Raw genomic sequence first — 13,675 nt, forward strand, 5'->3', positions numbered from 1 at the left:
AATTTATGTGACTGAAGTAGCTGCCTGTCTTACCCTCAGTAAGAATTCGATTTTCCAGTGAAGAAGAGGTGGACAATCAGAGTTAAACTCTATGTCTATTTTGTACTGAAATGCACACACCTCATCTGAGTGAGGGATGGGAAGGCCTGGGGTCTGGTCCTGGAGCTGCCACTTGCCAGCTGTGAGCCCTTGGCCGGGTCGCTGACCCAGGGCCGCAGCTCTCCATCTCCGTTCTGGGCCTACGTCACAGACGCTGTGAAGAGCGAAAGGAAGACGGAAAGTGCTTTAAGAGCACCAAGCCGAGGGGGCACCGAAGACTCCCTTAAGCTCGGTGCTTACACCGGGGCACTTGACCTCACACGCTCTAGTGACCTAGGAGAGGTTTCACAGGTGAGGCAAGTAACACTCAAAGTCAAGCCAACATCCGAGGTCCCACACTGAGTACCCCACCAAGGACTCCAGTGTCCCTATGGGTGGACCATCCATCTCTCCTAAGGCTGCTCACAGACAGAAGGTATGGGAGACGTTGTGATGTGCTGTTTGTACAAACTTTGTATAACCTTACAGGGCACACGGCCCTTTTCTTTCTACGAAAAGTACCTCTTCTGAAAGAGGAAACATAACCAAACAAGGCCGTTTACATCTCAATGAATTAAAAATGTATTTTCCCTGGTGTATTAAAAACAAACAAAATCTTGATTTGGCCAAGGGCTCCTATATTCAAGTCTCTTTAAAATACATCTTTGAAGTTTCTTCAATACTTTCTTATGGTTTTATAAACTTGTCTAAAGTATCATCTTACATCTATATAAAAAAGTTTTCTCTCTCTCTCCAAGACCACTTTAAATAATCTGTCGAGAATTTTAGAAAGTGCCGCATCTACCAAAAAAGACGGGTCTCTTTGTTAATGGCAAATAGTGTGTGTCTTCAATAGGCATGTCAGCAATGTTATTTTCATGGCACAGAAAATGCCAGCATAGCACACATACAATGATTACATGCTGATCAGCACAACACATCTGTATTTTAGGACTCAGATGCTCAAAAATCCGAGCGAGCAAAAACGAAATAGCTTGAGTAGACTGCAAGCGATCTTTCAAATATAACAGCGTTTAGGCTACGCAACAGAAGCGTTAGTGACACGAGCACTTGGAACCAGGTGAGAATCCTTCAGGACTGGCTCAAACCCCTGACCACATCTGTGCTTGCCTGCTCCTCCCCTTTTAGCTCCTTTCATTGGCTTAAATCAAGGCTATGGAAAGAATTAGCTTCCTTGTGGGAGTTCACACTTGCTTACTGCCTTATTCCTTTGGGGCTCTTGGCTTCCCCAGCCGGTGGAGGGGAACAGAGCCCTGTGGAGGGCTGCTACAGAAGCTTAAAGGACATTGGAGGAAACAGTGGGAATGCCATAAAGGGGACAGGCAGAAATGGGGGACAGGAGCAGAGTTCAGAAGGCAAAGCCTCGCTCCTCCATCATGCAGACACCAGGGGAGGCCAACAGAAGATGACTCGGTCAGCTCAAACCTAGACATTTAAGTTCCCTCGCTGTCGATGTTTTCTCTACGGTCCAAACGCTGTTGATATCGGTAAGTGGTTAAGCGGCTCATCACCGTTAGGACGGCTTTTGAATATCTGTTGCTGAATCCCGCTGGGTTTTGCTGAGCCACATCGCATATTAAAACCAGGCAAATACCCAAACTATATATTATATTTTGCTTTTGACGTACAGAAAAACAAAATAGTAATATATATGTTCTAGATCAATCTTGCGGTCGTAAACAAACTTCCTGTTTCCTGATCGAGGGCCCTTAGAAGTGACATGTTTCTCCACCGGGAGGTGCTATGCCAGTTCTAAGGCACGGCTGGTGCAGGCGCCACACAGGCAGGCATGCCAGGGGAGCTCGGGCTGACCCTTGGAGATCGCCTTATTAGCCTCCCGGTGCTAATAACTCTCCAGCAGGCGGCGCTGCCTGGAAGCCTGCCTCCTTACCTTTGACCTGGGGGATGAAGTGGTGTCGGAAGGGGGAGTTGGGGCGGGAGTCGCTGTGTGCGGAGCTGAGGCTGCTGGTGCGCAGGTAGGACAACCTCTGCACACCAGGAGACAGCAGCTCTGGGCGGCAAGGAGGCGGGGCGGGCGAGGTGGAAACAGAAGAGAAGAACAGAAATTAACACAGGAGCAGGGACCAGGCATCGTTCCAAGGGGTGTGTGGGGGGGGGGGGCGGGGCGGGCGGGGGGCAGAGGGAGGACCAAGATCATTCATCAGGAGTCTGAAAAGGGAGGAAGGCAAAAGGGTTAAGAAAGCTCCTGCTAAGGGCTAGGCAGGTGGGGAGAATTTGCAGATACCCAGGCTCAGGCTGGTACAGAGGCGCTTTCTAAGAATGAAGGGCCTTAGCGAGAAGGAATGGCCACCAAGATCCGCCCCGCCCCCATTAGGATGCCACCAGCTATGGGTCAGCCAGTACCGGGCACATCATTTAGACCCCAAAACAGCTGTTTTTAAAAAGCAACTGACAAACCAGACCCTCGGAAGCACATGTCCAAAAAGTGCCAGTCACTGCAGGAACCTTGAGAAGAGGGGCCGATGTGTAAGGGACAGATTCTTTTCACTTTTTAAGCTGCACATCTTCCCCCTGGAAGTCTAATTTTATTTTGCTGACGCAGGAAAAGACCCCAGCCCTGTGTTCCCTGGGTGGCTAAGAGCTGCTTAGGATCCCGAGAGCCAGGTAGTGGCAGCGCTGTTCTCTCGGAAGAAGGGCGGACATTAAAGCTAGGCCCAGGGGCCCTGCATCCTCGCCTGGCATCTAGGACCTTCGGAGTGGATAACTTGAGGTGCTCTACCAGGGGTGGGGAACCTTTTTTCCACCAAGGGCCATGCGGATATTTATCACGTCGTCGTGGACCATACAAAATTACCAACTTAAAGATTAGCCTGCTGTGTGGTCAAGCATTTAATTAACTCGCCCCTAAAGCCTTGGCAGGGCCAGACCAAATGATTTGGGGAACCTTACACGGCCCGCGGGCCAGACGTCCCCCACCCTATACAGACCACAGCTATGCTATCCGGACCACACCAGCTTCACTTCACTAGGGCAGACCTTGAAAAAATGCTTAGAAACCCTGATCATGGCATCACATATCTGCCATACGCTGTGAAGGAGAGACGGAAGGATACGGGGAATTTCTGAAGGCTACTGACGTTAGAGCCATGACCAGGACAGATGAAAACTTTCCAGTGCTCAATCAGGACATGGCCTTGAAGGGAAGCACTGCCCCTGACTGACCCCTCCCTCCCCTCAGAGGGCTCCGGAACAATCTCCCAGCAGCCCCGTGTCATTCTGACAAGGTCCTGGTTGGGGTCTCAGTGACCTCCCTCAGCAACATGCCCACACACAGGGTGGCAGCTTAAAGGAGTTCCTGCCACCCAGATGGACAAAGGCTGACATCCAGACCCAGCTCCAGGGCACACATGAAATGAATATACTTGTACATGGAAAAAGAAAGGAATTCATTGCCTGAAAATTCTCATTAACTTCAATATGAAAATGACTGTATCTCAACAAAGTATTGAGTCTAGAAAAAATACTATACATTACTGAAGGATCAAATAATAAAAATTCATTCCTCTAATAGCATTAAATCTATGGCTCTTGAGAAAAGATTGCAATCCTTTTACATTGTATTCATTTCCTTTGGGTTTATTTTAGCATATAAGGGGGTTTGTCCTCATCAGTTGTGCAGAAGCAAGAAACTTACAATGAAGTTTTCATAGATGCATGTCATCACTAACCACGCGTTTGTTCAAAAGGCCCAAGTCTTCCTTTGGGAATCCCTTTCTTGGGCAATTCTGGATCTGTGCTGGGATCCCCCATTCTTTTTTTACTCCCCATATCAGACACCCACTAACAGGGGTCAAATTCTGCACAGATAAAGGTCAACGGCAGTGCGTTACAATTTCATATTCTCTTTCACAATACATCTCTAATGTTTTCCAAGTCTGATTCAAAATCTTAGAGTTGGAATGTATCATAAAAGTAATATACAACCCTGAGCTTGTATACAATACAGTGGGGCCTTGACTTACGAGTTTAATTCGTTCTGAGACCGAGCTCGTTAAGGAGCTCGTTAACTCAAATTACTCTATCAACTCAATGCAAAAAATCGGGGGAGAGACAGCTGGTATCTTAAAAAACTTGTTAGTCGGGACACTCGTAAGTCAAGGCCCTACTGTACTTTATTCTAGGAGGTGCTTAACCAAGCATGCTCGGTAACACCATGTGCCTGGAGAAGAGAAACGGAATAAACCCACCAACAAATGGCTAATCCTGGATCTTGGATGAGGCTGATGTGCCTAAAAGGTACATCAAAATAGTTTCTGTTGGAGATCTTCAAGACTAAAGGAAAACAAAACCAAACCCCAAAACACCCTCCTTTGCTTACTGGCGTTCCCTGTCCAAATGTAATTATTTAATAAATCATAATGAATATAACCACAAAATAACTCTGTTTCAAGGAAAGATGCAACACAAACTATAGTCATTAGGAGGTTTTTTTTCTGGAAGAGGGGTCAGTATTCGGCAGCCAGCTCTCAGTGACGGGGAGAAAGCCTCACACAGAAACGCGGACTATCGTACAGAGAACCCTGGGAGCACGGCCTTACCAGGTCTGTGGAAATGCTGGGGAGAGCGGGACGTGGTGGGAGTGTAGCTGTGGCGGCTGTACACCGGGGAGTTGATGGAGCCCTGGCTGGTGGACCGGTGCATCATCCGGTCCCGAGCGTCCTGGTAGCCCTGGAAACACAGTGCGAGAAAGCGTGGGCACACAGCGTGCACTGGGGCCACGGTCATGTTCAAGTGATGTCGGGTCCCACGAAAGCTACCCAGGGGCTCATGGATACACTTCAGGGCCCTGGTCCTTAAACATCATGCAGACGAGCATCCGTGGTTCATGCCTTCTGTTCAAGACCTGTCGTACTTGCGGTTACCCCAATTCTGACAGGCAGGCATGACAGACTCCAGTGTTGACAGAGCTCTGGGATAAGGGAGTCATTCCAATGACTACGTGTGTGTTGGGCTTTTTAGGCTTATGATGTTTGCTCACATACATCGTTTCATCAGACCTGCACAATAAGGAAGGCGGGACACATGCTATTGCTTCCCCTTGTTCCAGAAGCTTCCGAGCAGGTAAGAGACCCATGGGTACGAGTGTAGCTCGTACAGGCAGAGCCCGCCTCAGAGCCCACCTCCCGCTCCAATCTCAGCCCCTGTTCTGACCGCCAGCCCACAGTGTCCACAACACTCATCTGGTGACATTTTAAGCCGATTTTCCCGGAGAACAAGCTGGTGGTGGCCTCAGTCATTCTACTTTCGACTTTGGGAAACATATTCCAAGGAAATAATAAAAAAAATCTTTAAATGATCTTTAGAATTTACTCAAAGATATTTAAAATAACACCATTTTTAAGGAGCAAACTTTGTATCACATGCTTAGCAAGTTAGGGAGCAATTAAGTAAATGAGGGCATAATAACACCATCAGCATGTCACCGATGTCCAAGTCTAGAAAATAATGTATTAGGTATAAAGGGGGAAAAAGCCCCACGCATCAACATAATATATCGCTATTTAAAGGATGATGATAGTACTAGAATGTTTGGCATTTCAGGAATTTGTTGACCCATGAAGTTTCTGCTGACACAGTAGAAGGTGGGAAGCGTGTGTGAGCAATGACTATGTTAAAACCTCAGCACCCAGGGCTGCGTGTAATCTGAAAGCACATGGCAAGAGGCTTTGGCTTGATCCTAACGGGCTGTCACAATAAATCAAATAAAAACAACAACGAAACAAAAAGTCCCCACATAATGTGCCTGAATCTTGCAACTGGCCAATAAGAGAGGTCAGTTCTTCATAACTTCAGCTGTTATGATCAGAATGCTAATAGAAATTGATTATTCACAGGCCACAGCCACTGACCATCAGAATACTACAGAGTTTTTCCTGTATCAAGTTATAGCAATAACTTAAGATCAGTTCAGTTTTATGTAGAAGATCCAGAAAGTTGCTTGGCTTTGAGACAAGATTATTGATTTTATTTATTGTTATTGTTATTTTTAGGTGGGGCTAGATCTAACTCCGGAGGAGTTTGCTCACTGCATACATAAGGAAATGCAAAATAATAGAAAGCACAAGGGACACACAGTCCCTTGGTTATTAGCTGTAATGGCTACAATGAAAGAAAGGGCTGGGGCAGACTTGGTGCTGGACCATGCTCGGGTCTGGGCTGGTCTGAGCTTAGGCCACTAGTCTCAGAGCCACCCTGCAAAGGAAAATTATGCAGGGATGACAGAAAGCCACTGGTCACCAAGTAGGTAGTGAATGTGGGGGAGGGTAAGCCTAGAAACTCCTGACACTGGGATGTGGGGTACAGTGTGGGGGAGTTGTTATATTTTGGAGATCGGTACTACAGCCACTGTAAAGTCTGTTTACCCAGAGAAGGGGGAAAAATAATTTATTTTAGGCTAAAAGGTGTGGGCTCCTATGAAGGTGGCTGTTCATAGGACACACTATGACCACTGTTGGCCACTTCAGATAATCCAGTCTGCTAGGATTTGGGTCAGTAACTATGGATAAGGGGAGAGAGCCTCACGTTGGGACAAGTGGCCTCACTACCTGTAGACCCTTCCTACCACTCAGAAGCACAGGCTCAGGCCATAGGCTGATTTTACCCCACAGTCTCCATGTAAAGAGAACTTTACTGCTGTGTATTATAACCATATCTTACCTGCGAGGAAGCCTACATCCTATATAATAAAAGGCTAATATACAAATCGACTGAACGGCAGAATGACTGGTTGTTATGATGCACACTGACCACCAGGGGAGCAGATGCTCAATGCAGGAGCTGCCCCCTGGTGGTCAGTGCGTTCCCACAGGGGGTGAACCGCTCAACCAGAAGCTGGGCTCATGGCTGGAGAGCACAGTGGTGGTAGCCTCTCTCGCCTCCGTGGCAGTCAGACATCCCCCAAGGGCTCCTGGACTGCGAGAGGGTGCAGGCCAGACTGAGGGACTCCCCCTCCCCCCAGGTGCACCAGGCCTCTAATTCATCATAATCTCGCGCACAGTTTTTCTATTCTTTTATTTAATGTCTTTTCCCCCAAATCCTAGGCTAGGACAGGTCCGAGCAACTCCCCAGCTCCACCCAGTATAAGTTTCAAGAATGGCACTTACTTCTGCGGATGGAGTAGGAGACAAAGTCCTTGGCGACTAGAAGAATAAGAGAGAATTAAAAATCACTATGTTTATTAACTTGTCAGTTGTCAGTGTTGTTTGTCAGCATCACCTGGAAACATTATTCCAAATACACGCGCCAGCACCCTGGCCTGCCCCCGTTCCTGATGCAGTGAGTTGAGAGTGGGGCTCGGCAGGCACACAGCTCCCGGGGGACTGTGGCGCATGTTTCTGCCCGGGAACCACGGGTTTTGATAAGTACATGCGGTTGAGCTAGACAAATGGGAGTTATTCCCCCTCTATGCTTAACCAGTGCTGTTTACTGCTTTGAGTTTCAGTGTCTACAGGATTCAGTGAACATGATTATTAACCAAATGATAAGCACAGGAATCACATACAATGGTTTGATGACCGAAACAGGCCGGTAAGGACCAGGTCTGTGGCTTCCTGCCCTGGTGGCCTTGCCAACCTGACCACCATTCACCTTCAGGCTCCGCGCCACCCCTGCTTTCTAAGGCACCCAGAATTTCAAGTTTACTCCTCCGGTGTTTCTAGAATGGCAGTATAAGGATTCTATGAAGGAAGTGTTAATAACTGAAGGAATACATCATCAAGTTGCTCCTACAGCTGCATTTGAGTGGCCGCAGGTGCAGCTACGCCTATTTGACCACTAGATGGCACTACGTGAAAACGGATATCACTTTCCCTGCCCAACTGACTATTTCAATTGCAGAGTAAAACCCAGATCGGGAGAAAAAAACCAAAAATGAACAATATATGATATTTCTAAATAAGCAGAAATAGGACTGTAAGTAAATATAATTACAAAATAAATATTATGTAATAATTGTGAACAAATTAAACAAAATCCCATTTTCATGCCTTTTCTTCATCTAAGATCGCACGGCACTGTGTGCTGTTACATGTACAGTCCGTTTCCACCTTGGTTGAACGGCTGATTTCAGACCAGAACTTGAGTAACGTATATCTGAGTGAACTCAAACTAGTTATGTACATGATTCCGGTTTAAAAAATAACAGGAAAACAAATTTAGAGAAAAAAATAATTTAGTCCAGGGGAAATACAGCAGAGCCCAGAGACCTGGGTAGGAGGTGACAGCAGGAAAATCCCAGCCCCGGGTGGGAGGGGGGAGGCCCCCCGGGCTCAGTGGCGCTGGCCCAGCAGCAGGATGGTCAGCTGGGAAAGCATGAGCACACCCCTAGGGGACAGGTAAAACCACAGTAACAACGGTCACGGCTGAATATTCACCGCCAGCCTGGCTCTCTGCTAACTGCTACAAAAGGTTAGCTCATGTACATGAGCGTTCACAGATAATACATTGTTTAGATATGATATATATATTAATCTTGAGCTGGTAGTTAATTTAACCCTCACTGTCACCCGGAGGGAGATTCTGTCATGACCCTGTCGTGCAGGTGAAGAAACTAGGTCACCATGGCTGTCACATGGCTAATGTCATGCCACCAGCATGTGGAGTCCCCAGGTTACGCCGGGTGATTTGATTCCAGAACCCTGGCGCATACGCCTGTATTATATCATGGCACCATCTCTCGAAATTCTTCTATTTTTGCACATACTAATTATCACCCTGTGTTAAAAACTGCAGCTGTCAAAATTGCAGGGTGTACTCTCTCTCCTCATGATCCCCATAAATATAGTTCAGCTGGCCCCAAGACCAGACCTCCCCACCCCGCCACCCCCGCCCAGAAGACCCTCTGCCTTATTCCTTCTGGCAGCTCACAGACTCCATGTGAGCTTGGCCTCCTTCTCAGCAGGCCAGCTCCTCTATCCTACCACCCGGTACGAATGCTTACTCATCCTTCCCTTGGTTTTCGTGTGGTTGGTCTGCTCCCCTGCCTCTCTGTAACCTCCTGAGGCCAAGCACAGGTTTTTGAGGACCTTAAAGCACCTGGGATGGAAGGCTGTGAATAATGTGCCATCAAAAGGACCCTCTGACTGGCCTGGATTCCAATCGGTAGTTCTTATACACATGACAAAAGAGACGTAAGCTGTTGCACGACTCGAAACTTGTAGGAACCTCTTACCTCCCCCTGGCTCTGTCTCTCCTGCTTGTCATCATAGCCGGAAGTGTAGAAAGGCTCATAGGTAATAAGATCTGGACGTTCGATATCATAAATCGCCTTGACCTTGGGAATGGCTGCTAAGTCCTTGTAATCCAGGATTTCGTTGTCCACTTTTGCCTGGCAAAGAGCAGAGAGAAAGGTTACTCTGCAGTGTCACCTCCGGGGAACTGTTTGTGCTTTTCGTTACGTGCTCAAAAAGCGGCAACCTTAAAAATAGACAAAAACAAAACACCTAGCTTAGCACAGGTGAACTCTAGAAAGTTGCCCCTTACATATTAATCACATTAAAACTATAAGTCACAAAACACCTAGCTTAGCACAGGTGAACTCTAGAAAGTTGCCCCTTACATATTAATCACATTAAAACTATAAGTCACCAAAAGCTTAGGAAAAAGTCTATATGGAATTCATCAAGTACAGAAGCCTGTACACCCTCAGGATATTTCCCTAAGTTTACTCCAGAGAAGGAAAACTCCCACCTGGCTAAAATCAATAACTTCATATTTAACCAATAACTAAATACTTAAATACCTTGGTGGCAGAATTTAAGAATAGTCAATATAAAGTCTATAATTTGCCCTGGCCCGGGTACTCAATGGTTAGAGCATTGGTCTGCACACCAAAGTATCTCATATTCGATTCCTGGCCAAGGGCATGTACCTGGGCTGCAGGTTTGATCCCTGGCCCTGGTCGGGGTGTGTGGAAGCAGCTATACGATGTGTTTCTCTCATATTGATGTTTCTCTCTCTCTCTTCCTCCCTCCCTTCCATTCTCTAAAAATCAATGGAAAAAATATCCTCAGGTGAGGATTAACCAAAAATAAATAAATAAATAAAGTGTATCATTAATCCCCAAATATCTAGCTGCAAGCTTGGCAGAATAGTTTTTAAGTCCTGCGTCGTATTTCTGCACGTTATGGATCATCTACTTGATAGCTCAGGATGATCAGGTTCACAGATAAATTTAAGTTCCTGAAGGAGTACATGATTGAGAAGGCTGATCTACAAAAATGAAAATGGTCTCAGAAGAGAAACAGAAGTCGTTTTGAATCGTTCCATTCTGCATTATCCATCCACTATGACGACGGGCTACCTCGCCTGTCCCGGAAGTCCCTTCCGGAAGTGGAGACTTACATAGATAGTGTGGCCCGGGGACCCTGGGATGCTGGAGCCTGGTCTGGAATAGATGCTTTCGGAGGAAGTCCTGGTGGGCTGCGAAACAGACAGTGACGTGTAAGATTTCAGGCCATGGCTGCTGATTCAAGACTGACCTGAGTCCCTAAGCTTTGCTCAAAACCAAGCTGGTTAAGAAAGGAAAGATTTGTAACTTTACTGAGTAACCTGGAGAGGAAGGTGGATGGGTAGCTGGCTGCGCAGTCAGCCGTGAAAGTGCAGGGGTGGGGGTGCTTTCTACCTTCTCTCCCCTGTGCCCCACAGGTCCCGGCTCTGCCTGCAAGCACGTTTCTCTCTGTCTGCATTGCCACAACCCCCTGCCACCACCTCCGCATCTCGACTGTGACCATGACCTCCGCTGTGGGGTTCTGCCTTCGTTCTTGCTCTTTTTGAATCTACTTGGTACCCAGTGGCCCGAGAGGCCTTTAAGAACATAATTTGGATCATCACCATCCTGCTTTGGCCTCAGTGTCCTCTTAGAACAAAATCACAGTCCTGGGCCTCACTCAGGATTTGGTCCCTGCTGTTCTCTGCTACCCCATCGCTCCAGGACATGGTGCATGCTCAGGGCTCTTACCTCGCTGCTCCCTCTGTCTGAAATGCCCTGAGCCCCAATGTTACTTAGTTGATTTTCCCCACTCCTTCAGTCTTAGCTTAAATGTCACCTCCTCAAAGAAGCCCTCCCTGACTTTTCAACCCGGAGCTGATTGCCCTGGTTATTTTCTCATAGTGCCACTCTTCTCCTTCAGGAATAAAATGTATAACTTCATGGTTATTGGTTTCCTTGCATCATGCCTATCTCCCTCATTAACTTTAGTTGTGATCTCTGTCCACATAGGGTTTAGTTTTTCACAGTATATGCCCAATGATTTGCACAAGTACAAAGAGGATGCACGTATCTGTTGAGGGACTGAGCTAGAATGAATTAATTTTAAACAAACACTCTGTGTGGGGGCACTTGACTTATATTAAAGACATAATTTGAGCCCAGTTACACCGGTCAGCCGCTAGGGAAGATAAGAGAAACTCCTCTTTAGAGCAGATGTTTAGAGAACCCTGTGGTGACAGGGGCGGGAGGGACATGCATGAGCAGGACTCACTGCCTCCTACCGCAGCTCCGCCCCTTCTGGAAAAGGCCTGGTCTTGGAGGACCTGCTCTCCCTGTAGCTCTGTCTTGGGGAAGGTAAGTTCTAGATCTACTTTAGGGAAGTTTCCACTGCTGTTAGCACCTGGAATAGGAATGTCCCCGAGTGAAAAGGACTCCTAAGAACCAGGATATGGCATCACTAAGTAACTCAGCTCTGAAACGGTGAGAGGTGCGCCCCCACCCCCTTCCCGGCCCACACAAGGCTGGCAGTGACGGGACTCCCTCTGACAGGAAGCACTGATCGTCTCAGCCAGGTCTCCGATCTCTGAGACAGGAGGGCGGGTGGGGGTGGGGACTCACACCGTGCACAGGTGGGCCTGTGCCAGGCTCAGGGCGGCTGCCCCTCCCCCAAGGCCTGCCACGTGTAAGCACTTTCCTTCTAGTTACAATTTTCCAGCCACAGGCATGTCGCAATATGAGAGAATGCCCCGATCTGAGTACATGAGAAGGGATTCACATAATTACACTACTCGCAAGTCCGTTTCCTTGATCCATTTCCTAATCAACACACAGAAGTGACACCGAGGCCCGCCCTCCATTAAGAAGAGACGCCAGCCTTGGTAAAACTGAGCGAATGCGCCCCCCTGCAGGGCACACATGAGCCACAGGCTGTCCTCAGTTTCCAGTGACCTGGAGCTACTACTGGCCAAACCCAATGTCAAAGTGAAACCTCCTAAGGAACAACAGGAGGATGCTAAGAGCAGCTAATAGTTATTGCCCACTTACTGTGCGGCAGCCCTTGCCAGGCTGGTCTCATTTAACCATTCAATAGCCCTGTGAGGCCGGTTGCCTACTCCACAGATGAGGAAAAGGACGCATGCTCCAAGCCACACAGGCAGGCAAGTGTCAGGATCTGAACCCGGGGGACAGCCCAAGCTCTTCATCCTGCACTAAATTCCCCCCCCCCCCCCCCCCCCCGCCCAGCATAAGGTAACTGGGGCCATTTATTTCCCATCAACACAGCTATGGGACAGGGGAGGTGGAAATAAAGAAAAATGAGATCAAGTAGCAGAAAAGAGTGCCTGCAAATAGAAAATACTTTTATTGCCACTAGCTCCCCATGCTGGGTAGAGTGAGGACCCTGCTCTAGCTCTCTGTGCTGGGTGGGGTAGGGACCCCACACTGGCCCGCTGTGCTGGGTGGGGTAGGGACCCCACACTGGCCCGCTGTGCTGGGGAGGAGTGAGGACCCCACACTGGCTGACTGCACTGGGGTGGGGTGAGGACCCCACACTGGCTGGCTGCACTGGGGTGGGGTGAGGACCCCACACTGGCTGGCTGTGCTGGGGTGGGGTGAGGACCCCACACTGGCTGGCTGTGCTGGGGTGGGGTGAGGACCCCACACTGGCTGGCTGCACTGGGGTGGGGCAGGGGAGGATGCAGGACAGTCAGATGTCTCCAGTTACTGGCGTTGCTATGACAAAGGCCTGTTTTCATGAACAGCATCTAGGACACCGTGTGAATAATCACATGCACATTGAGCCTGAGGGTCTCTCCCACGTTCCTCATCCTGACTTTTTGCCAAATGTGGGTCAGGGATTCTTTCTGCCTTTGCTGTAACAATGCACCTGGGCTGGCTCTGCAGTGCTCTGTTCTCTCCTGCCCTGTGTGTGCTCACAGGAACACAGCTGGAGAACACAGGTGTACGTCAGAGGGTCTCTAATGCTCTCTTCCCTGGAAGAGACGAGTCCCTGTGGCTGAGCCAGCCTGTTTCCGCTCGGTCTCTCTCGGCCTTGCTCCCTCACTGGATCAGATGGTCCAGTGAGCTATGTCAGCGTTCTCAGAAGCATCTATCTGCTTCATTTACTAGTATATTGTTGGGTTAAAGGGTTTAAGAGTTATCCACCAACCTGAATTTTTATTGTTTCATTTGATTCTTTACTGGTAATTCAGATCAGAATTACTTCCAATCTGTATATCCCTGCCCAAGAGTCTCTGATTCCAAAGTAAATATTTTAGAGTTCTAGAATCAGATAGTTTTCAAGGTCAAGTCAATGTCCACCACATCCACCCAGGCTCAGGTTCTTGC

General features: G+C 48.1%; 1 protein-coding gene across 11 annotated transcripts in view; it reads right to left on the reverse strand.

The window, feature by feature from the left end:
* Positions 1 to 13,675, reverse strand: part of ABLIM1 (actin binding LIM protein 1) — a 243,771-nt gene that overhangs the window by 25,220 nt on the left and 204,876 nt on the right. For 6 of the 11 annotated variants that reach the window (XM_059661512.1, XM_059661511.1, XM_059661508.1 and 3 more), the window contains 5 exons: positions 10,462 to 10,539; positions 9,290 to 9,445; positions 7,224 to 7,259; positions 4,659 to 4,788; positions 1,991 to 2,110 (listed from right to left, as the gene is read on the reverse strand). In XM_059661512.1, coding sequence (XP_059517495.1) covers positions 1,991 to 2,110; positions 4,659 to 4,788; positions 7,224 to 7,259; positions 9,290 to 9,445; positions 10,462 to 10,539 — 520 coding nt within the window. The remainder of the gene's footprint in view (positions 1 to 1,990; positions 2,111 to 4,658; positions 4,789 to 7,223; positions 7,260 to 9,289; positions 9,446 to 10,461; positions 10,540 to 13,675) is intronic. The other 5 variants (XM_059661514.1, XM_059661507.1, XM_059661513.1 and 2 more) reach the window with 2 other exon arrangements.

This window comes from Myotis daubentonii, chromosome 13, assembly GCF_963259705.1.
Source record: "Myotis daubentonii chromosome 13, mMyoDau2.1, whole genome shotgun sequence".
Classification (NCBI taxonomy): Eukaryota; Metazoa; Chordata; class Mammalia; order Chiroptera; family Vespertilionidae; genus Myotis; species Myotis daubentonii.